Below are 25,022 nucleotides of genomic sequence, written 5' to 3'. Positions count from 1 at the left end.
TGTAACAGACACCTACAACAGTATCGCCCCTGCCAGCCTGCCCCTTAATTCTCACCCACAGACTCTCAACTCGCTCGTCACCTGTCCCTGGACAGAACTCGGTGCATCGTAGTTCCTCCCGCACATAAAGAGCAACCCCACCACCCCTCCTGGCTGGTCTGTCTTTCCTGAAAAGGACATAGCCCTCCATGACTATATTCCAGCCATGTGAGCTGTCCCACCACGTCTCTGTAATTGCCACCAGACCATAGTCTCCTGACTTAACACAGAGTTTCCAACTCCTCCTGCTTATTTCCCATGCTGCGCGCATTGGTGTACAGACATTCCAGGGAGCGAGCTGAGCACACCGATTTCACCCTAGGATTATAGGAGGCCTCCCAGTCTTCATTTATTCTGGAGCGCGATCTACACATACTGTATGAGAATCTAAAAAGCCACACACCTACTCCATTCTACCTCAAATTTTAGGGTAGCAATAAAGCCTTAGTTTCTCCAGGGATGAAGAGGTTTGCACAGTGTTGTGGTTTAAGCCACTCTTGCTCACTCCACCCCTCTCTCCACCCCACTCCCGGAGGAATGGGGAGGAGAATCAAACGAATGTAACTCCCACGGATTGAGATAAGAAAAGTCTGGTAACTAAGAACATAAAAGAACTGTCGTGGTTTAAGCCCAGTCGGCAAATCAGCCATGCAGCCCGCTCTCTCACTCCCCTGCCTTTCCTCCCCCCCAGCTCCCTGAGGGATGGAGAGGAGAATCGAAAGAATGTAACTCCCACAGGTTGAGATAAGAACAGTCCAGTAACTAAAGTATAACACAAATCACTACTGCTACCACCAATAATAATAATGATAAGGGAAGTAACAATGGGAGGGAATACAATCGCTCACGACCCACCTACAGATACCCAGTCCGACCTAGCAGGGATCTAGCCCTTCTGGGTAACTGCCCCAGTTCTACATCCTGGGCATGACGTGCTGTGGTATGGAATACCTCTTTGGCTAGTTTGGGTGAGGTGTCCTGTCTCTGCTTCCTGCTGGCTTCCCCTCCTCGCTGGCAGAGCATGAGACTAACAAAGTCCTTGGTCAGAGTAAGCATTCTGACCAGCAACTAAAAACATTGGTGTTATCAGCGCTGTTCCCAGGCTGAAAGTCAAAACCACAGCACTGCACCTGCTACTAAGAAAGAGAAAAAATGACTGCTACTGCTGAACCCTGGACAGTATCCACCCATTAGTCCATACCATTTACGTCATGCTCAGATCCCACATTTTCAATATACCATCACTCTTATCTCATATATATACTTATATATACATCCACACAGAGAGGGAGAGAGAGGTCATTACTTAGTGCATAGACCAATGCTTATAAAGCTGCTGAGTCCATCCGGTCCATGATGTCGGGCTCCATCTCTTGTAACAGTCTTTCAGAGCAGGAGAGGCTGTGTGCAGTGTTCACACTCGTGAATAATCCAGGCAATAGTGTCCATTGCTAAGTCCACCCCTCAATCATGAGTCCATTTATATGTTGCTTCTCTGCCCTGGTTGACTGCGGTGTCATGTGTGGGGAGTGAAGGTGAACAGTTTGGGAATGAGCTCTGAGGCCCTGGTGCTTGACAAGCCCTGGGGTGATGAGTTGGAATGTTGAAAGACAGGGAAGGTAAACAAGCAAGCCTTGGGAGGATGGGCCAGGATGTAGTTGTGGCTGGAATCTCAGGTGGAGGCCAGAGGATGTGGGGTTTGTGAAAGGGTCTGTAACATTGTGATTGGACTATTTGCCTGGAGAGTTTCACAGTGGCCAATGAGATTGAATGTTGTGTGTATGTGCAGGTTGGGAAAGTACCGAACAACAGGATAAAAAAGGCTTCATGGTAATAAATGAGGATTTGAGTCTCTGCATCAGCTTGAGTCCGTGTCATGAAATGCCACATCATGGGCCCACCAGGATCAAAATAATTCACCCTCTCCTTCAGCAGTTTCTGCAACTTGTCGTTGGGGACTCCATACAGCTGCCTTCCATCTCTGGCGCTTCCAAAGCACTGGAGGGGCCCAGTGGACCAGATACTCGCCCATACTGTCCCGCACACCCTGCCACTCATGACTGTCCAGCCCAGGAAAAATCTCTTGGTCCCTTTATATCGTTGTCTAACCCTAGACAAGACCCAAACCCGACTCGCTTAACTTTGGAGATCAGACAAAATGGTCGTGGGTAAAACACACTCTGTGCCAACATGCTGATCCCCATCACAACCAGCAGGCAAGCCTCAAGAGTACCCAAAGGCCATTCAAAACCTTCAGTATTCTCAAATGATGCTGCTGTACTTGTCACTGGGGCTGGTATAGCTGCTGTACTTGGAGCTGGAGTAGCTGAGCTGTCTGCTGCAGTCAGAGTTTGAGTAGCTGCTGTACTTGTCGCTGGGGCTGGTGTAGCTGCTGTGCTTGGGGCTGGTGTAGCTGCGTTATCTGTTGTAGTCAGAGTCTGAGTAGCTGCTGTACTTGTCGCTGGGGTTGGTGTAGCTGCTGTGTTTGGGGTTGGGGTAGCTGCGTTATCTGTTGTAGTCAGAGTCTGAGTAGCTGCTGTACTGGTCACTTGGGTGTGTGGGAATGTATCCCTCATAGGCTGACCACCCAAAGAGGGAAAAAAAAAGGGGAATTGCTATTCACTCCTATAATAGTATATAAAGTATGGAGGTGGTGACCACACCGGGAGCAAGCCAGATCAGTTTCATGATCAACGAGCCTATTGTTTTACAAGTCATTACCATAAAGTACAATGAAACAAAAACTTTAGCCCAAGCCTCCCAGCCGATTAACACTAACACAGCAAATACTGGCTGTAAGTAAGGTACCACATGCTGAAATTGTGAGATCAAGAGCAACAACTTTGAGAGCCAATAAATCAGCATTGCGATGAGTGACTATTACTGCAAAACAATGAATGCTTATCACAAATACAATTAGACACGCTCTGGTCAGACCTGTTGTTATCTCAACCCTTCGTGCCCCACATTGGGCGCCAAAGAGAACTGTTGTGGTTTAAGACACGCTCCCTCACTATATATATATATGACACAAATCACTACTGCTACCACCAGTAATAATAATGATAAGGGAAATAATGATGGGAGAGAATACAACCGCTCACCACCCACTGATCGATACCCAGCCCGACCAAGCAGTGATCTAGCCCTTGTGGGTAACTGCCCCAGTTCTACATCCTGGGCATGACGTGCTGTGCTATGGAATACCTCTTTGGATAGCTTGGGTGAGGTGTCCTGTCTCTGCTTCCTGCTGGCTTCCCCTCCTCGCTGGCAGAGCATGAGACTCACAAAGTCCTTGGTCAGAGTAAACATTCTGACCAGCAACTAAAAACATCAGTGTTATCAGCGCTGTTCCCAGGCTGAAAGTCAAAAACACAGCACTGCACCAGCTACTAAGAAAGAGAAAAAATGACTGCTACTGCTGAACCCAGGACAGATTGTCCACAAAGGGAAATAGCAAAATTCAAGGATAACTTAATTTTCTAGTAGACAATCCCTTGTAAACTGTAGCTCTTGTTTGCTTCGACTCAGAAAGAGATCAGCACAGTCTTGTGGGCAGGATTATCATAATTAGGTCACCTCCTCATAACAGAGCTTTGGGATGAACATGAGTGCTTCTAAAGCAATCATTTAGATACACAGACAGGTAGAATGATAACTTCTGCTGGCAAAAAAAAAGGCGCAAACGTCCTAACAAATGAGTCTGAATTCCTTTCCAGGATCATCTCACAATCAGTTATGAAAAAGAAACAAGATGAAGTAATAAATGCTGGGTGTAGCCCAAGTAAAAGAAGAGGCGAATGAAGAAGCTGCCGATGAGCTCAGGTTATGTCTTGGTCATTTTGAGGTTCTGTTTACTTTATTCCCTCTTCTCCCGTCATTGAAGAGGAAGATTAGAAACATGTGACTTCATTTGAAACTAGGGTTTGCAGTTCTGGTGTCCTGAACACAAGAAGGACATGGAGCTGTTGAAGCAAGTCCAGAGGAGGCCACGAGGATCATCAGGGGCTGGAGCAGCTCCTGTATGAAGACAGGCTGAGAAAGTTGGGGCTGTTCAGGCTGGAGAAGAGAAGGCTGCGTGGAGACCTCAGAGCAGCCTTCCAGTGTCTGAAGGTAGCTATCAGGATGCTTGGGAGGGACTGTTCATCAGGGCCTGGAGTGATAGGACAAGGGGTGATGGGTTCAAACTGAAATAGGGGAAGTCCAGATTGGATATAAGGAAGAAGTTCTTTACTGTGAGAGTGGTGAGGCCCTGGCACAGGTTGCCAAAAGAAGTGGGAAGTGCTCCATCCCTGGCAGTGTTCAAGGCCAGGTTGGACAGAGCCTTGGGTGACATGGTTTCGTGTGAGGCATCCCTGCCATGGCAGGGGATTGGAACTGGATGACCTTAAGAACCTTTCCAACTAAAACCATTCTATGTTTCTAGGAATCAGTGGGTGCTCTGCACTGAACGTACAAAATGCTATTATAATGCTGACTTCTCCAAAAAAAAACACCACCAATCAAAATGGGTTTGTTTTCCTTGTTAAATTGGCATTTTGCTTGAAACACGCTGTGTTTCCTTTTTGTGACAATAGATAATGCTACCTTTGTGCTAGAGAGAGGGACATTTCAACAGTTGTTATTATCATTTTAGATCCATTAAATATATATTTTAAGCCACAGAAGAGCCCCTGGGGTTCTCACTTTTGGGAAGTTGGAGAACGTGAAGGGTATATTTGATAGGAATTGCTTAAATTCATAGGAATTCTCTTAAATGAGATACAGCAAACAGGAAAGTACATGATGATTGCTGAAGAGATTAATACCAACCTTATTTAAAAAGAATCTGGGGTGTGTAATTACAGATGGTGTGTGTATATGAGAAGATCCCATCAGAACCGGAACAGAAAATCACTGCAAGTTTTAAAGCTTCGTTGTGCAGTGTTGCAGCATCTTGCGTGTAGAGGTTTTAGCAACTTACTCGGGAGTCCAAAAAATTTATATACATATAAATTCATATAGTTCAGTGACTTAATGCAACTTACTGTTCCTTGGGGAGTTTTAGATGAGACAGTTCACAATGTTTATTCAAGAACCTAGTTCTACACCTCTTTATAATTAACACAGAATAAAACCATCTTGGCTTTTGATTATTTCCTCATAAAACACAACCCAAAGCTGGAACGACTGGAAGCCAAGTTTGCCACCACCCAAATTATAGCATTTCACAAGTGTTTTTTTCTCTTTTGCAAAGAATATAAATATTGCTTTCATAGAGGAAACAAAGCCCCATGTGTTACCTTACTACTGATAGCTGGATTAAGTTATGAAACAAAGTTAACCAAGACTCTGAGTACCTGAGCAAGCTGAAGCCCGCAAGGCAGTGAGAGAAGAGGGCCTTCGTTGCAGATTTGTCTCTCTGTCCTTGATTTTACCTTTGTTTTGCTTCTCTCTCTTGAAAGTACATGAGATTCCTGAAGAACAGCCCCATCTGAGATAGAGGATAGTGTCTCTTTAATTCACAATATCTAAAACTAGGAAAACTTGTTCTTTTCTCCTCCTGACTGACCTGGTGACTTTCAATGTTCTAGTCAAGCAAGTAGTTGATGGGTATTGTCTTTTCTTCCAAAACATTTCTTCAAAACGATGCTTTTCAGTCTGCGAAAGTGATTGTCCCTTGCAATGATTGAGGAGATGTTTCAGAATGTTGCCTTGGTCTGAATTACGGATTCCCAATAAAGTTTTCTGCCCAAGAGAAAATAATCTCAATGATTTCATCTTCCTAGCTGTGTTTGGAAAGAGATAGGTCACAGTTACGGAAGAGAGTCTTGAATGATGGTCCGTGAAATGCATGGAGGAACACAGGCTCTACCTACAGGAGTAGGAGCAGACAGATGCAAGTCACCTCCTCGCCACAGAGCAGAATATCCATATGCCCTCCATAAAAGTGAGATGCTTTTATAGCATGGATAGAGACCAACCAGAACAGGGCAGAGAGACTCGGGTCTGCCTACGTAGACAATTGCAGCTGTAACTGTAGATGCTTACCTCCAAGGTCATGGTTGACAAACTCTCTGCACTGTTGACATCTAACTCTGGAGACATGTACAACCCACAGCTGTCTGTCTTTCTACATCTGAGTTCTCCTAGGTAAGACTGTACACCTTGTAAAGTAAATGTTCTTCATCTAGTCTTGCCCAGGACCCTTACTTGGTAGGTGTTCTCATAGCATGTGTGACAGGCTCCATGCTAAATTTAGGTTCTGTAGAAAAGGTGGCCAAAAGATGATTATCATTAAGGTCCCTTCCAACCAAAACCTTTCTATGATTCTAAAAGAACCACAGGTGGCATCATGTATGACTCACAAAATTACCCAGAACTTCAAGGATTTGTCTGAAATACGAGTTTTTCCTAGAAACAAGCAGCTAAAGTGTATCTTAATACTAGATTTTCTTGGAATACTGGGCTGGGACAGTTTATCTCCAGTGGATTAACCGTAAACTGCAACCAATTGACTGATAGGGGATAAAAGTGTTGTTGCAATAACTGTGAGCTCAGCAGTCACATCACCGGCACACTGGAAATCTGGGGAAACAATGTCAAGTGTCTGTGCAAGGAGACTCTTGGTCACAAAAGTGGTGATGTGGAATAGCTCCGTGCACATGTACTTGCTCCCAGATGCAAGTGACATGGATTTTGGCAGGTGTGTGGGTAGCTGTTGCAGAACATTGCCTATGCCGTAAATTCAATTGAACTGATTCCTCGACAGTTTCTCTGGATGAGCAGGCCTGTGGCTTTCAATACCTACCTGGGCGTTTCAAGGTGGCTTTGACATTTGTTTGGAGACCTGGGTAATACAGACAGGGACAGCTTCTGCTTTCAAACTGAGAAAGTCCTGATTTGACTGTGCATGTATAGGCAGGGACATCTCCTATTTGACAGGGCAAGGGGTAATGCCTTCAAGCTAAAAGAGGGAAGGCTGAGATGAGCTCTTAGGCAGAAGTTCTTCCCTGTGAGGGTGCTGAGGCGCTGGCACAGGGTGCCCAGAGAAGCTGTGGCTGCCCCATCCCTGGCAGTGTTCAAGGCCAGGTTGGACAGAGCCTTGGGTGACATGGTTTAATGTGAGGTGTCCCTGCCCCTGGCAGGGGGGTTGCAACTGGATGACCTTAAGGTCCTTTCCAACCCTAACTATTCTGTGATTCTGTGATTCTATGAAGTTGAATGTTGTCTCCTCATAAGTGATTTTTTACTTTCTTTTCCTGCAGTTCACTGAAGGATTCCGGAGAGCACTGGCTTGAAGCTTATCTGCATGGATAGAAACTGGCAGCTCTCAACTGGAATCTCTTCACCAGGCAACAGCTGCAGACTCAGCGCAGGCCAGCAGCGTGTGTGTGTCTTCTGGCATAGAAACTCAGGAGCTGGGCAAAGCTATTTGCAGTAACAAGGGGTGGGATAGTAGCTGCACGAGGCATTATTTTTCCTGTTCTCAACCATGAACCTCTATTCTTCCTGTTCTCAGTCTCAGAACTTAGAGCCATGATGAACTGGGTCTTTAAACCGGGGAGAAGTGGCTCTCGAATCAGCTCGCTCAGTTGACTTCATTGAGGTGTCAGCTCATTGCTTATGGAAATGTTTGATAGGAAATTCTTCAGCGAATCATGGAATGGTTTGGGTTGGAAGGGAGCATTAAAGATCATCTTGTCCAACCCCCTCCCATGGGCAGGGACCCCTTCCACTAGAGCAGCTTGCTCCAAGCCCCTGTGTCCAACCTGGTCTTGAACACTGCCAGGGATGGGGCAGCCACAGCTTCTCTGGGCACCCTGTGCCAGCACCTCAGCACCCTCACAGGGAAGAACTTCTGCCTAAGAGCTCATCTCATCTCCTCTCCTCTCTGGCAGGTTAAAGCCATTCCCCCTTGTCCTGTTACTACAAGCCCTAGTAAAAATTCTCTCTCTAGCTTTCTTACAAGCCCTCTTTCAGTTTTGAAAGGCGCAATAAGTTGTCCTCAGTGGTTTTGGCTTTGTGGATGGGTGAAATTGGAATAGTACAAAGCAAAGTGCAGGAAGTCAGGACACATTAGGACAGAGGGAGGTTCTTTAAGGGATATTCTAGAATAGATAAATGTGCGAAGAGCAATATGACTTGGTAGCTATCCCTGTAGCTACTGATCACATGTGCACTGCTTGCTTTACTACTTAGGTGTTATAACTAGTATTGGTCATAGAGAAGCAGATAACTAGATGCTAAGTTTTACATATGTAATACCACGTGGTTTGAATACAGTCCAAAGAGTCTGTATAGCACACATTATTTATATATATGCATAAATACATGTATATAGTTTAATTGTGTGGTGACTGTGCTGTCTGATTAGCTTTTTGATGTAGACCAGCTTTGAATAAGGCTGAGAAGCCTAGGCACTGAAAGTAGGTTCAGGTTCCAAGGGCATTTAGACTACTTTTGCTTTTATTAAGTTTTATGTATATATATATAAATATTTAAATATCTATTTATATAAATATATATTTATATATTTATATTTAAATGCTTATTTCCTGGTGAGTCCAAGGACCTGTGGGCATCTACACTGATTATTAGGCAACGAATTACATTTGTGCTCTGCTTCTATATCCAGAAAAGGGACGAAATTCACCTAATTCTCTCATACCATATGGGCCTCTCTGGGCCTTGCAAACTTTTCTCCTCCCCAAGAACCAGATTAGGTATTAGATTAGAAATTAGGGATAAGTTCTGACCTGTGAGGGTGGAGAGACATCAGAACTCACTCCTAGCAGCTCTGTACCTGGTATGTAAAGGACCTGGCCTCTCCATGCCTATGGTCAAGGACAGCTTCTGCTAATGCAAAGTGTCATGATCACCTCAGTGGCGGCACAGTAGCTCTCCAATAATGTTGTTGGTTTTGAGAGAGCCAACCAAATGAAGAAGGTAGGAGTGGGAAAGGTAAACGGTAAATGAGGAGAGATGAAAGTTGAATTAAAGACAAAAGAAATGGAGCATGTATGAAAGACCAAGGAGATGTACGGGTATCGATTAATAACAGCAGAACCAGAAAGTACTGATAACATAGATACAGGAAAAACAGAAATGAGAAGAATATCAATAAAGTTCCTCTTTGTGATTTTTAGGGTAAAAGTCATATTGACTTTTTTTAGAAAGAGCACATGACCTCTAATGAATCTTCCTGATTTTGCAGGGGTCCACATACTGCTGTATGTTAGTAATCTTTTCGGCTTAGTCATGAGGCAAGACATCTCTCATTTCACCCTCTTGAGCAAGGTTCTGCAGGCTGAATATTTCTCTATATGGAAACAGGAGAATTCAAGCATACAGGCATCTTAAGTACTGACTCTTTTTCCCCCTTTAATTTAGCACTAGCTGTTGGTTCCCTTGCCATGCAAAATCCCAGTGGTAAAAGTACATTTCAGTTTGCAGGAGCCAAACAAATTCATTTACTTCTTATGACTGTTTAGGTAATTCTCCAAGTTCACACTGAAGCGTTGAGGAAACAAAAGCTTCCTACACTTGCAGCTCTTAAAGAGAGCATACCTCTTTATCTTTAGTTCTGGTTGTAGTTACAGACGTTAAACACAGACATTACACTGTTCTCATGGAAGTGCATTTAGCAATTCCCCTGTATGCATTTTCAATACAATAGCACTGCCAGTCCTAAAGGAGTGCCTACATTGCATGACGTAGCATGTTAACATAGAATCACCACACTGGCCTCTTTCCCATTTTTCCCTTGTGTGTAGGCAACCACAGCACTCTGTTAAAGAGCCCATTCCTGGCTCTTGGAGATGCTGCAAGGCAGTTGGCACATTCAGTACCAAACACATCATTGAGTAGCAGGAAATGAGCTTGTTGGCTTCATTCAGACTCTAACTTGTACCTGCAGAGCCCAACTTGTAGCTGACTCTACCAGCACTGTGTAACAGAGAACATCATACACCATAACAGATGCTTCCAACTAGCTCTTACAACAGCGTTATAAAAGTTACCATGTCATATTGCACACAACTGTTCTTCCTCTCATATTCAAGGCACGCTGTTGTTTTATTCTCTGTGCAGTAATGAGTGCAGAAATGGGGAGAGGCACTAGCCTGATTTTAAACTGCTTATTCCTTGTACCAGAGACCCACCATGGTGCTTCCCAGACTGCAGTGTGTGCCTGGGGCATATCCTTTGATAGCAACCCATCAAAAAGGAGATGGAAAACCAGCATCAATAAAGTTATTCTAGATAAACTAAATGGTCCCTTTTTCCTGATGCAGAGGCCTGTCACACTTTGCACAAGTCCAAGTAGATGACATCAACTGCTTTACCCCTCTCCATCAGTTCCATAGCCCAATCACTGAAGGCCACCACATTGGCCAGGCAGGATTTGCACTTAGTGAAGCCATCCTGGCTGCCACCAGCCACATCCTGGTTTGTAGTTTCCCAGTATTACTCTTTAAGAGCAGACTATTGAGGTTTCGGTATCAGTGCAAGTGCAAAAGTGGCCTACCAACTTCTCACCAGGACCTACCCTGACACCCTGAAGTTTGTGAACCACTTTAGAATTTGATAAAGGTAAGCCACCCCAATTGTAATAGCATTTGTGAAATAGGTAAAGAAATGAATATTCACACAGAGCCTGTTGGACCAGTTAAAAGGACAGAAACATTTTCATTCAAATCAGGTTTCAATTACTACATTCACATGAGTCGAATGACAAGTAAATGTAACAAATAATCGGTTTGTGAGACTGACAGCAGAAAGAACCATTTTGTGCCAGTATTGTATTTAGAGGATTTCAGTGGGACTCAGGATCTAATAGCACAGCTTTCAAGTCTCACCAGTAAAAAAAGTAGGAATCCTTAATCCTTAATCTTCACCAAGACTTCTATTTAGAAATGCCTTCAGTTATTCCCAAACACAGCATGCAGTGAAATCCATGCCTTAGTACTTAAGATAGTATGATCACTCAAACACTCATAAAATGTTAGTGCTGTTGCTCATAATTGTGGATGACACCATTGTAACCACCCTTGGATTTGGGAACACAGAATCGTTCCAGGTACTGGTTAGAAGGGATTTCCAAATTGCATTCAAAGCAGGTTTTTAATAACTCTTTTTTAAAACAGGATCCTTTTCAAGGAAATCTATTGTTAGGAAATAACCTGATCAGTGTTATAAGTACCTGCACCTACACACAAACCAATATAAAAAGAAAGAATAAATGGAGGTGTTCTTAAAAACCAAAGGCAAAAATGCAAAGTCCAAATTCCTCCTGCTTTGTGCGCTGGGCTTGATAAAAGAAGGCTGCTGTTGTCTGTAGTCCATAATACATTTAAGTTGCTCAACAGGTTGCAGGTGGGTCTTGTTGTTCACTTTTCAAACTCTTTTGTGTTCCTCAACTTTTCCATAAGCAATGAGCTGACACCTCAATGAAGTCAACTGAGCGAGCTGATTCAAGAGCCACTTCTCCCCAGTTTAAAGGCCCAGTTCATCATGGCTCTATGTTCTGATTTTGAGAACAGGAAAAACAGAGGTCCATGGTTGAGAACAAGAAAAAATGTCTCTTGAAACCACTTTACCACTCATTCTTACTGCAGTTAGCTTTGCCCAGCTCCAAAGTTTCTATGCCAGAAGACACACACACGCTGCTGGTCTGTGCTGACTCTGCAGCAGTTTCCTGGTGAAGACGTTCTCTTTGAGAGTTGCCAGTTTCTATCCATGCAGATAAGCTTCAAGCCAGTGCTCCCCAGAATCCTTCAGTGAACTGCAGGAAAAGAAAGTAAAAAATCACTTATGAGCAGACAATATTCAATTCATGGGATGCAATTTAGAAAGCAAATTAAGTAGATGGAAGAAAAGGATTAAAGCCTGCATGGCTATCTCATAGCAGTCTGTGTACAGGGAAAATGTTGAGAGGATTAAACAAGAAAAAACAAATTTTTAAAACTTCACAAGTTATTTTAAATTAATTAATTAATTAAAAATTAATTAACTGAAAATAAATAATTGAAAATCTATGTGCCTTTAGAAAAAACGAAATAAACTCTAGGTTTGATCTCTCCATGGAAATAGATTTGAAATGGTTGCCTATGTCTCTTCCTTGCAAGCAATTACAATGCAAAACTATCTTCCTAAGTGATACTTACTGCAAAATATCCGAAAATGCTGTCAGTAAAGTCTTGCTTTTATACTCAATGCCATGCTTCTCACAAAGGGCTTTCACCAGAGGAGCTACTTTGCAGTAGTTGTGTCGAGGCATTGTGGGGAAAAGGCTGCAGAATTGAAGGAGAGGGAGTTACTGTAAGTCTTGGCTTGTATCATTCTCTGTTCCCTCTGTCCAAAGTAACTCCCTGCCCTCTCCCAGAAGGAGAGCAAAGGGTCTCCTGAGATGCTTTAGTGTGAGACTACATGGCCTTGCTGTCTTTTAAGTTCCCCATATTATTCCCACTCTTCTTCCCATAATCATACTCACTGGTGCTCAATTTGGAAGTTGAGGTGCCCAGTGAACCAGTCATTGAACCCAGATTGTTTCACATTGCACGTTGCATGGAGCTGGGAGGAAAAGACACCAAAGAAATACATGATTTAGATTTAAGTCAGAGTCAGTGATTATAGCCATGATTGCTCTCAAGAATTGATCAAAGTCTGGATTTAAATGGGTTGTTAGCATATAAGTCAATTTAAATAAGCTCTTTGCTCAGAAAGAGCACCTTGACTGTCATGCACACAACCCCAACTGTCATTCTTTAAAGAGGTTCTCACATCTTTCACTTGGATGGAAAGAATGGAAAGAAAAGATGCCCGGTTGAGAAACAAAAACCATTCTTCTGGCCTCCTCCAACTAGTACCATTGGAGTCAGACACAAAAGGATGAGGGCAAAGGTTTGTGTCCACAGGCTTCATCTCACCTGATTTAGACACCTTTAGTCTGAAATCTGCATCTGAGCTCATCACCTTACAGTCAATGGAGAACACCAGTTGCCATTCATCTGACCTGCTTTAGATGTGTGTTTTAGAATGAGGTAAATCATGCTCTAGAAACGTCTCTTTCACTTTGATGAATGTAGCAGTTGTTCAGATACAGACATCCAAATTTGGTAAGAAGAATACCGAGTTCCCTTGCGTTTTTTCCCCTTAATGTAAGAAAAAATGCTTAGAACCACTATGTGGGATAATATCGCTGGAGGCAGGATACGTGTGCGTAAAGTTAAGTTGCATTTACATATTAATTTTAACCAGACCTAAATATTATCAGATTTATCTCATCTGCAGTAAACCTGTAAATATAGGGTAAAACTTAAAGGTATCCAGTCCCATTTTTCTTCTTTTTAGTTGGCTTAAAAAGGAGATCATCTGTTATATCATCAGTACTTTTTCATAATAAGAAGGGAAAAGTGTTGTGAAAAATACATGAAAATATTTCAGTGAGAAAGTATGATTTTTTTTACTCCAGATGTCCTTTGTTACAACTACAGTTTTAAGTGTTTTACTGCTACAGAAATGCCTATTTAACAAAGAGCAAGGACAAACCTCATTAACACAGCCTTACAGCTATGAGAATAAGAATTCTGTTCTACAATTCAGAATTGCAGACCCCTTCCAGAAAAAAGAGATTCTCACCTGAGTAGATACCCAGTCTTTATTCGTATCATAATCAATGTGCATTGGAATGTGATTCATCTGTGTCACCCAAACAAACCAGGTACTCTCCAGGTACCTGCACAGATAAACAGAGGCACACTTACCATAGCTATAATCCCATCCAAATTTACTATTAAAACATCTTCCTGAATCTCATCTTTAGCGAAAGAGCACTTTTACGTAATTCAGGATTTTCTGTCACCCCTTTGCTTCCTACATTTTGGAGTTTCTTTTGAGAACCACTCAGATGTTGCAGATGTCCCTGAGCAGCCACCATCCCACCGCTGAATTTCACTGTTTCTTCTTGGCTGACTAGTTATTTCTGAGAGTATTGTAATGAATGTGACTAGTTTTCATTTCTTTTCACTGAAGTTCAGTATTGTTTCCAAGTATTCATCACGGGGACTCTGGGTATGCTGTGTGTTACCTGGACACCCAGTAGTAGATCATGAAGTTGTTAAATCCCATTAAAGGAATATACATGAGACAGAGTCGAATGTTGAAAGCCACAATCAGTAAGAGGTCCTGTAAAACAAAACAAGATGAAAATGAGTTTTTGTTGATGAAGCCCCTCCTCTCCCTCCTCTCCCCTTTACTTGAACTCCAGCATTAAAAATGTTCTTAGTTATTGATCTCTCATTTACCAAGGGGAGGCTCCACACCATCATTCTGCCTCCAGCTGACTGTATCCCTGAAACATCCAACAGCACTCACATTACCTTCAGTAACTAAAGACCCACAGACAAACAGCCCTGTTTGGGACTAGGCCTGATAGTCTTCTGTTCACTTTTATTCAGCTACTAAAAAGCCAAATAGCTTCTAGAAAAATCTTCCCAGTCCCATTGACTGCATTCCTGCTGCAGCAAGCCTAGAATCAGCCTTTTCTCTCCTAACTGCCCCAATCACTTGAGGTGAAGGTTAATGTAGCCACACAGTGGAGGCAGTTTTTGAATGTTCCCTCTAGACATTGCAAGTAGTACTTACCAACCACTTTTTCCTCTTGATTGCAAAGTAGAATATAGACAGCTGGAAGAAGGGTACAAGTGCAAGTGGGGCCAATACTGAAGGAAAGAATGAAACCAGAGAGAGATTTATCAATGCACTGCATCATAAATCTTCCAGAATATGCTTCTCTAAGAAGAAAGATTCTCTTTCCAGTGGAAATAAAAGTGCTCTCTTCCATTTACACCAACTTTCACATGTCAGCATATTCTTTTCCTCTTTTCATGTCACCACTTCATTTCTTTCCCAGCCTTTTCAATCCTTTCATCCATATACTTGATTCACCCCTACATGGTGCCTAAAGCCACATAATCCTAAGAGAGACATAAGAGGCAATAACTCCTCATGTGACCCTTCTTTGGTGGGAAGGAAACTTCTGGGAGCTGTGACTTCAACAGGAATATCTTTAAAACCTCCATTTTGGGAAGGAGATGCAGTCATGATATTTAGGTGAAGTTCCTGCAGCACTGCAAGGAAATGGGGATACTCACAGATGAAATACTTATGCTGATAATTGTAAGGCATGAACTTCTTCTTCTTTTTTCCAAGCTGAAAGATGAAAAGACATTGCAATGGGCCAGTTGGAAACCTGAGAGCCTTCATGAGGTATTCCTTATTCCTGTCTAATGAACACATCAAGAACTACCTCTGAATCTTTCTGTTTCAATCCCTACTCTTGAAAAGCAGGTAGTGAAGCTCCAAATCAAGAGAGAAGCAGGTTTCATTTCAGCCTCTGTATCTAGGTATCAATCTTATGTCAATGTCAGAACAAAGCCATTTTTTAAGAGGGCTCCAAAACTCATGGCAGGATACAAAAATGCTCAAAAATCACAAAAAAATTGCTTACAAATCATGCTCACAATGCTCACTGGTAATGAAAGTCCCATCTAGCCACATATTTACTGCAGAGAGCTGAGACTTTCAGTGCCTGGGGAGGAGCAGGTTATTAACATGAAGAGTAAGACAGGAATCTTGGAGGGTGATGAATGCAGGATGTGTTTGCTGTAAAAGCTACATCTGAATTGCTGCATCAGATGAGATAGGATGCAGACATTCCAAATCTTGGAGTAATAGAGGAGATAGTGGTCAGAAATGACAAAAACATTTCGATGCCATCCTATAATGACTGTACAATAATTTCTGCAACGTCAGAGAAGCAAGCACTCTATAGAGACATCATCCTTGAATGTTTTGAATACTTTACCTTGAAGTACATGAAGCAGCAGAGATGAAATATTTACAAAAAAGCACAATGGTTTTCTTTCTTCCTTCCCAGTGTATCTTTTCACTATTCGTACAAAAAGATTCTTAACGTTATCTGCACATCTTGTGCTTATGATTCTTCAGATGACAAAATAATAAGAAAGCAAAACAAACTATTTCCAGATCTTCCCTATTAGTGAGAAAATAAAAGCAGGAACACCTCAAAGATGTTTTCACTGGGTCAAAACTGAAACAAAAAAAGTTCACTGGTATAAAGTTGGGGTTGTTCAGCCTTGAGAAGAGAAGGCTGCGTGGAGACCTCATAGCAGCCTTCCAGTATCTGAAGGGGGCTATAGGGATGCTGGGGAGGGACTCTTCATTAGGGACTGTAGTGACAGGACAAGGGGTTCAAACTGAAACAGGGGAAGTTTAGATTGGATATAAGGAAGAAGTTCTTTACTGTGAGGGTGCTGAGGCACTGGAATGGGTTGCCCAGGGAAGCTGTGAATGCTCCATCCCTGGCGGTGTTTGAGGCCAGGTTGGACAGAGCCTTGGGTGACATGGTCTAGTGTGAGGTGTGGAACTGAATGATCTTAAGGTCCTTTCCGACCCTAACTATTCTATGATTCTATGAAAGAAAAGCTCTGAAATCCACTTTGCCCATCCACAATGTGCCTGACTTGTTTTCTTTTAAAAAGCAGCAAGACATGAGAACTGATTTCCTACATTTTCACTTCCATCAAACCCAGTCTAGCATAGCCACTAGAGATGTTCATGCTCATGCTCATATATAGCCATGAGAGAGCTTTCAGAAGATCATGGACAAAATCCTTCCTACTTGCAGCTAACAGTTTTCTATGGATAAATATTTTGTGCAAACTTTCTTTACAGGAGTCTTTCTGAGATAGCAGAGACACCATTTCATCACCCCAAGAGTAAAGAGAATTGCCAGGGAATGAAGAGGCAAGAGACTTTGCCTATTCTGATGGAATCAGAAATCATAAGAATGCAGGGAGGGCCTGTTCATGGTTTTTATTTTTATGAAAGCCATAAAATTTATGATTAAGACATCATTTCCTATGCTTGTGTTTTGTGCATAGCACCAGTACTGATCCTGAAGGATTTAGTTGCCAAACAGTTCCCACAGCCAAAGGCCCCAGAGGGAACATCTGACTCACTATCTACAGCATCACTAACATCTAACACTAATGCAAGTGGACTGACTCATTCTTTGTGCTGTCTGCAAGGTGCTTACCTTGCTCTTCTACCAGCACAGAGAACTTAAGCACTGATTTTAAGACGTTGCTTCTCAGGAGCTGGTGCCTGTTCTGGGTTCAGCTATAACAGTTATATTTCTCAATCCTAGTTGCTGGTGTAGTGCTGTGTTTCAGCTCTAGTCTGAGAACAATGCTGATAACACACCAGTGTTTTAGTCATTGCTCAGTAATCCTTACCCTGATCAAGAAGTTTTCGGTCTCATGCTTTGCCAGTGAGGAGAGGCATGGAAAGCTGAGACAGGACACCTGGCCCAAACTAGCTAAAAGGGTATTCCATACCACAGCACATCATGCCCAGCATAGAAACTGGGGAGAGTCACCCAGAAGGGCAGATCACTGCTCAGGTCAGGCTGGGTATCCATCAGCAGATAGTGAGCAATTGCATTGGGCATCACTTGTGTTTATTGTTTTTTCCTTTCCCTTTTTAGCTTTATATTCTTTCCCCTAATTATTTCTCTTATGATTATCATTAGAAGTTTCATATTATACTTTTGTTGTTGGACTGTTCTTTTCTCAACCCTTGGGGTTTAAATTCTTTCTATTCTCCACCCTATTCTGCCCGAAGAGGAGAGGAAGCTGAGAGTAAGCAAATGGCTGCGTGGTTCTGAGTTACCAGCTGGGTTTAAACTGGAACAGCAACTAAGAATCATAATAACCAGTAAGTAAATGAGACTCTCAGACTTGGAATACCTTGGGAATTACGAGTTCATGCAGAAAGGCATAACCTGGTTGTTATTATACCCTCCTCTATAGCTTCCTGTCATTAAAATCTTTGTTTCTCCAAACATGCCCATGCTCACCTCCACAGAGAGGGTCTTTCCCAAGCTGAAGAGGAGTGGGTGCATGTTGAGGTCAGGGTCTTTGCGGAAGCAGTTGGGTTTGGCATGGTGCTGGTTGTGTAGGTGATTCCACCAGCTGGCTGGTAACCCCTGCACAAAAACATGATACTAGAAAAGCATCACCAATTGCTATTTATCCACCTCTTATTCACAGCTACACTACACTTCTCTCCCAGGCAATATTATCGGACTGTAAGGACACTCCCATTCATTGCTTAATCCACATTAATCACACAGAATATTCCCAATATGAGGAAACTACCTTCAGAACATTTATCACCACAATCTGCAGAAGTCGATTCCATTTAGGCTTCCTGAAGACAGAGCAGTGCCCCAGATCATGTTGGAACCAGCCCATCTGGATCTGGAAGACAAAAGGGTCACCGAGGAAGAAGAGTCACAGTGGCATTGCATTCATTTGCCTTGGGAGGCTCTGTAACTTCAGAGTATGAGTGTGTCTTTCTCCTGGTTTGGGGAAGAAACCCCACCGCCTCTCTTAGATGCTCAGTGCTGAGAACTTCCTTCCAGGCTACTGTCCTAAAGCTGCTCAGCATCATAGAACGCCATGGAATCATGGAATACCAGGTTGGAAAAGACCTCAAGGATCATCTGGTGCAACTCTTCAGATACCAGATACTGATTTTATTGGAGCAGCTGAGGGGAAAGTAGCAAAATAGCATTACAATCAAGTCGACCGTTACAGCGTGGAGGTCTTTTGCTCCCATTGCAAATTGATGATTTCCAAGTAACTAGCTAGATAATGTAAGCATTTCCAAATCCACAACTTGATTACACTCAATTTTTCCTATGGAAATACAAGAATGCTCTCTGAGGAGTATCTGCCTTAGCAGATATTGGACAAATAAAACAGATAGTTTAAAAAAGATGAGTTACTTCACACTTTGTCCATGGATGTCTCAACAAACCTAAGGATTCAGCGCCACTAAGAATCTTGCTTTCTTCCCCACTTCACCCTCCAGTGTTTCCCATCTAAGGGTCACAAAGTCCCTATTCCCTCCTTCCCTCCACCAACCCTGACATGTACCATACCCTTCTATTTTTCAGGACTACTGAGTATAACTGGCTCCTAAAGGACCCAACAAGCACCAGAGCTATCAGTATCACAACAGTGGAGTTGAGCATGAAATATTCCCTCCTTTGCTTGGGTGAGTGAGGAGATCAGCTCATCCCATCTTATGAAATGCCAGCTTCACAGCACCCCACCAACCCTGGAGAGCAGCTTGTCAGCAAAATGGGTTCCTGGAGGCAACCAAAACTGTGTTGTACAACATGCTTGTCTTCAGCCAGACTACAGGATCTAAGATGAGGAAGTAAAGCAACAGCTGGGATATCAGCATCTCATTATCTTCTACCCAGGAGAGCCAAACAGGTCTGCAGTGTTGAATGGCTGTCAGCAGTTTACCTGAGCAGTGGTGAAGAACGCCATGCCAACCACGAAAGGCACAAAGGATATTCCAAAGTGCCAGACCACGAGCCAGGATGCAACATCCAGTACCAGGAAGTGAAGGAAAATCAGGAAGAAAAAGGTGTAATTTGGCCTCAGAAGTCCCATCTTCTCAACAGAGCAGCGCAGCTCACGAAAATCCTCTAAAAGTGCTTTCTGTGGGAAAAGTGAGTATTCATGCACTGACTACACTGAAAATGAAGCACGGCAGACCCAAGAATCCCAAAGTAGACATGGAAGTCACAGGAGATATTGTCTCAGAGGGTCCTTTGTATAAACGTGAGCATCAGATCAACAGATCTTGGTCTTGCTTTGACACTGGAAAACAAGTTACTTACGAGCTTTCATATTGACACATTGCAGTGGGAAGAACCGAGCAGAATCTGGGGCTCCTTGCTCACACCCAGGTGTGGGTTTAGTGATTCTGGGACAGTGCATGTTTCCATGCCTATGGCATGGTGTCAGGCATGCTGATAGCTCTTTTGTTTTCCTTCTCCTCCCATACCAAACCCCAAGCCATTCCCACTGCTGGATTCTAGGACACTCACTTTTTTATTAGACTCAAAGCTGGGTTGATCTGGTGCCAGCTCCCCAATCAGCAGTGATCTCAAGTATCTTTTCACCAGGGACTTGTCGTTATGGAATGCTGTAAAGGCATCCTGAGAAGACACAAATGGAAGGGTTAAGAAAGGATAAGCACCAGATGCTGAGTCCTTATTCCAGGTCTTTGGTATATAATATATAATCCAGTTTCTTTTGTCCATTTTTGTCCCCTTTGGTTGCTCCTGTAATTCTTTGCCATGAACTGTAGCTCGGCCCAAGGAAGCTGGAGAAGTTTCAAGAAATCAGATTTCATAAGAGTACCTGGGAGAGGCTGGTAATAAACATGAAAGTGTTTGATGAAAAACCCTTTGCAGAGGAAAGCATGCTCTTTCATCTGCTTGTTTCAGCACAGTCCTTCCCTAGAAGCCTCTAGCCAGCAGCCCTGCCCTATGAATGGGACCCAGGAGCAGAAAAACACGTCAATGAAAGAGTCTTTGCTATACTTGAGATGATGTTTTTAAAATCCTCATTACATTAGGACCATGAGAGATATACAATGAAGCTCCCCACACAGCAGGACTAACTGCGTATCTCTTACAATTCCTTGTAAGTTTTCAGGCTGATTGACAGTTTGGGGAATGGAGTAATACCAGTGACACAAAAATGGGCCTGTCCAAGAACCATTTGAAATACCAGTTTCAAAATCAAACACAAACTAGGAATAAAGGATGAAATTCCACATAAATCAAACCTCTTCTTTATTTCATGTTCTCAGGGAATTTTTCCAGAAGAAAGTTAAAGAAGCTGACCATACTCCAGAAAGAGTACATTTAACAGACTCCTCATTGTCTAATGAGGTACTGGCTGATTTTGGCTCGAAAAATCAATGAACAAAGAAATTCTGCACATGTGGTCAGGATTAAGCCCCTGGAAGACAGAGGATTTCTGCAGTCTGACATTCTTCTGGGGTCTCTTCTTTAGAGACAACCTGAGTATGTTAGTCTAGAGGGAATCAGAGCAAGGTGACATTTTGGGCAGATGAGCTTTTTATACATACCTAGCAGCCCTTTGTCACAGTGAAAGATGAGTTCAGACCCAGAGGATGGGGAAACATTTCCATTATGATTCTGTGCCCCTTATCCTACAGGGTTTTACGTATTTTTTATGCAGCTCCCTCTTGCCAGGAATTCTAGAACTGAGTCAAGCTGTAAGCATCAGTGCTGCACCTTAGAAACAGGAGCCAGAACCCTTCCAAGCAGCATTTTCTACCCACAATATCAGTACCACAGATTTGTGTCACAGAAACATAAGCCTTTCAGTCCTGCAACCTGTCCTTTCTTCCCCCTGCTCTTAGGCCCTGATTCCTATCTTATGAGAGATTAACTTTAAGGAATATCATCTGCAACACACCTATCCTTCAGCATTTGATATCAGCATAATATTCTGCAATGCATATCATCTATACATACAAAGTAATCCACAGAGGAAGATAATTCTCACCATATACACACAATTCTCACCATATATACACAATTCTATATATGTGTATAATTCTCACTGTATATACAGTGAGCTCTGGAATAGTCAAGAGAACTTGGAAAAAAGTCCGGGATCCTGGCTTTAGGCAAATCCATGCCCCAAGCACAATGCCAGCTACCACGATCACTCTCCACTGGCAGATGCCATGGAAACACCATGTCCTCCTACCCTGACCACGACACAACTTCCTCCTCTGCCCTCCTAGACCTTACCGTAGCATCTTGCCCAGCATAGTGGCTTAAAACTCGGCTGCCTCCAGGATGTCGTTTGGAAAACTTGCTGACATCATACACTTTCCTGTCAATCACCAGCCATTGCTCCTGTCCTTGCCCATGGCCATTGTGCATCTTGATCTCTTCCCAAGTGAGAAGCTGCAGAAAGGCTGAAGCAGGTCTTGTCTCCTTTCTGGTGGAGCCAGTCTGTGGAGCCATCTGTACTGGTAGATGTGCAGTTGGTGCTGAGGTGCAACTGGTCTAAGTTTTGCAGCACTGTGTCCAGGCTGAGAATGAACCATCTCAGCCTGCCCGTTATAAAGTCCCTCTCCAAGCCACTCCCTGTGATTTTAGGCTGGTTGGCTCCCCTTGCCCAAACACACCCTTCCATAGTTTCCTCCCTTTCCATGTTCACACCAGACACTTTGCCACACCCTTGAATAAAAGCCCTATTCCTCCTTCTCCTTTCTGATCTGCCTTGAGAAGGTCTAATTACTCATGAGAGCTCTAGACTACTTCAACTGAATAAAAATATGCATAAATAGAAAAACTTCAGTGGATTATCTGTTAGAGATGGCAAAAATCCAGAAAGGACTATTAGGTGAGCACCTTCATAGAGCATTGGGAACTGGATAAGGTAAGCTGTTAACTTACATCCATACTGCTGAGTCAATAATGGGGATTAGACAGAAGAGAAAGTTCAGGAAGGCTGTGGGCAGCTCTTCTGCTGCAAATATCCAGTGACTGTCATAGAAAACTGAAGCACTGTCAGCATCCTGTAATCCTTTAATCAGTCATTAACATTAGGACAACCAGCTTATGACACAGAGTTGAGCTTCATGTCATCCAGCACCAAAATGTAAAGCTGTAAAGGAGCCTGTGTGAACAGCCGAAAGCTGCTATTAAATGTATTTGCTAACAAACATCTCTCATTCAACTGTAATTTCTGCCTTCAAGGCATAGAGCCAACTTGTGCACTAGCATAGGGAAAGCAGCAGCATGCTCCAGCCTCTCCATGAGGTCTCTCTTAACTGTCTCATCACTACCCAAAACCTTCAGGCTGTCCTTGGTCTTTGAAATGCTCAATCTATGTCTCATTTTTAACTAAAAGCATTGTTATCTACTATTATACCACCAGATCAGAGTACACAAACAGTGCATTAAGGAAACATTATTTATCTCCAGTTAACTTAGCTTGCATATTGACAGCTCTTTGCATACAGTTCCTTTCAGTTTCCTGCATATATTCCAGTCATTCATGCATCTCACTGTTCAAAGAATTCCTTCTTAAGTCAACAACAAACAGCAAAAGATTTGGGGGTTAATAACAACAACAACAACAGCAACTATTAACATTGTTTCACTGTCAATTACATTACATCTAATGGCACTGTGTACATAATTAGCCTAACTTACATCTTAGCCCTGTAGAGCCAAAGTCTAAATATCTCTGATGTTCAGAGAGGATCTGCTATGCAGTAAAAAGATGAGAGTTCTCATCTGTAGTAAATGGCAAAGAGAAGGGAATGCTATATTCCTATAAAGTCACACCAGTTTTGCAGGTGACTCAGAAAAAACTAAGCTTACATATGTGGAATATTGATCTTGATATAAACTTGATTGATAAAAACTTGAGATTTAGGATTCTCTTGTTCTTATGCAATAGAATCATAGAATCAACTATGTTGGAAAAGACCTTTAAGATCATCAAGTCCAACCTTTGCCCCAGGACTGCCAAGTCCACCAGTAAACCGTGTCATACTGTTAAACATGAGTTTTCCACCTTTCTCCAAACTTCTGTATGTTTATAAATTTAGCATTTTTATAAGCACAAATATTGTCTACAGCAAAGGCTAGTCCCTGCATGAAGCCTAAGAAGTTCTAGGTCTCAACTGTCTTGTGACAGTGAATTTCACAGACTATTCACATACTGGGAGTCAAAGAACAATGGTCATTGTGATGAGCTCCCAGTTCTGAGAAGGACTGAGAAAACTCAGCTGAAGCTGCAAGCTTCAGGAAGGACAGAAAGATAAGAAAACCAAACTCTATCCTTGACCAAGGTTCCTCCACAGGGTGAGGTGAAATTACAGCTGTGTTCCCTGTTTCCCAAGCAGGTGGCATGCAGGAAGCCTTGGCGAGAGCTGATCAAAGCAGAGATGATCTGATAGGCCTCTGCATCAGCAAAAAGGGAGCATTTCATTTATACAGAATAACTTTATTTTGAAGAGTTTGTCCTTAAAGGACTCTGGAATGGAGCTTACAGGAGATCTGTGCTGTAAAGTGATGACGATGCTTTGCAGCTTACAGTTCTTTTTCTTAGCACACTACAAATCTCAGACTGCAAACACAATGGTAAGTGTGAAGACTTGGGCTTTGTCTTCCTTCTTTCCCAGTAACAGTAGCCCAAAACCAGCTGGATAGAGATGAAATCTCACATAGCAGTCTCACGTAGCCCTGCATAGAATGGGCAGTCTTTCTGGTTGACACAGAACTGTGAATGATGCAATTCTGATTCTTTAAATCATGTAGCATCTTGCAAATAAATCAGTCAAGCCTAAACCAGCTCTTTAAAAGTTTCTGACATGTGGCAATGGTTGAACCATTGAGAAAGAGAAATGTAACTATCGGTATTCATTGGAAGGCAGTGTGAAAGGAATGGGAGGAATAATTTCTACTGTGATGTCACATTGCATTTTGTAACTGTTTATCTTGCTCTAAATGGAAGTCAGGAGCGTCCAAACAAATAATGTGTTTACGTTCTAGCATGGAATATGTGTAGAGTCTTACACAAGTCACGTTCAGTAGGTGGTGATAAAATATGCTATAATTATTGCAGATTTCTTCATCTGGAGAGTTCCTATATACAGGCAAAACCCCCAAGTTACTCTATAGCAGCAAAACGTTTCTTTTTGGCACAAGAAGTGTGCAGAGATAAATAGGTTAACTCTGAAATACATAACATGCTTTACACTGGATACTTAAACCAAAGCAGAGTGAAGCTGCTGTCACAAATGAGCACTTAATCAATCTGAGCAACCCTGTGACACCACATGATATAAAACCAAAGTTCCTGATGCTGCTTCTCCTTACACGAGGATTTACATCTCTTGTGCTCAGTTGACGCTACCCACACATCTTTTCAGACAGTATCTGTTGACACTGCTGTTCTCCAGACAAGTTTGATAGAGACCAGCAAGCATGATCCTGTATGTGAAAGAGCCCAACAATCAGCAATCAGCATACAGGGATGGTTTAGGCTTAT

General features: G+C 42.7%; 1 protein-coding gene across 1 annotated transcript; it reads right to left on the bottom strand.

The window, feature by feature from the left end:
• Nucleotides 1-10,705: 10,705 nt before the first annotated feature.
• Nucleotides 10,706-22,169, bottom strand: LOC134165308 (acyl-CoA (8-3)-desaturase-like). Its single transcript, XM_062621954.1, has 12 exons — nucleotides 21,761-22,169; nucleotides 20,015-20,125; nucleotides 19,425-19,622; nucleotides 18,264-18,365; nucleotides 17,963-18,091; nucleotides 15,174-15,231; nucleotides 14,665-14,741; nucleotides 14,108-14,205; nucleotides 13,660-13,756; nucleotides 12,512-12,591; nucleotides 12,186-12,311; nucleotides 10,706-11,803 (listed from the first exon to the last, which is right to left on the bottom strand). The coding sequence occupies exons 1-12, from the start codon at nucleotides 21,977-21,979 to the stop codon at nucleotides 11,752-11,754; spliced, it is 1,347 nt and encodes a 448-aa protein (XP_062477938.1). The 5' UTR covers nucleotides 21,980-22,169; the 3' UTR covers nucleotides 10,706-11,751.
• Between the last annotated feature and the right edge of the window lie 2,853 nt (nucleotides 22,170-25,022).

The sequence above is a fragment of the Pezoporus occidentalis genome, unplaced genomic scaffold (genome assembly GCF_034315485.1).
Source record: "Pezoporus occidentalis ecotype Australia unplaced genomic scaffold, CSIRO_AGI_Poc_V1 ctg236, whole genome shotgun sequence".
NCBI classification, from domain to species: domain Eukaryota; kingdom Metazoa; phylum Chordata; class Aves; order Psittaciformes; family Psittacidae; genus Pezoporus; species Pezoporus occidentalis.
The sequence above is the reverse complement of the archived record's forward strand: the minus strand, read 5'-3'. Positions and strand labels throughout refer to the sequence as shown.

Bases quoted from the DNA above. Each gene is read 5' to 3' on its own strand.
- LOC134165308 (XM_062621954.1), bottom strand. From the start codon at position 21,979: ATGGCTCCACAGACTGGCTCCACCAGAAAGGAGACAAGACCTGCTTCA. The intron at 18,366-19,424 runs GTAAACTGCTGA...TTTGTCTTCCAG, and splicing joins CGTTCTTCACCACTGCTCAG to ATCCAGATGGGCTGGTTCCA. The intron at 12,312-12,511 runs GTGAGTATGATT...TCAATTCTGCAG, and splicing joins AACTTCCAAATTGAGCACCA to CCTTTTCCCCACAATGCCTC.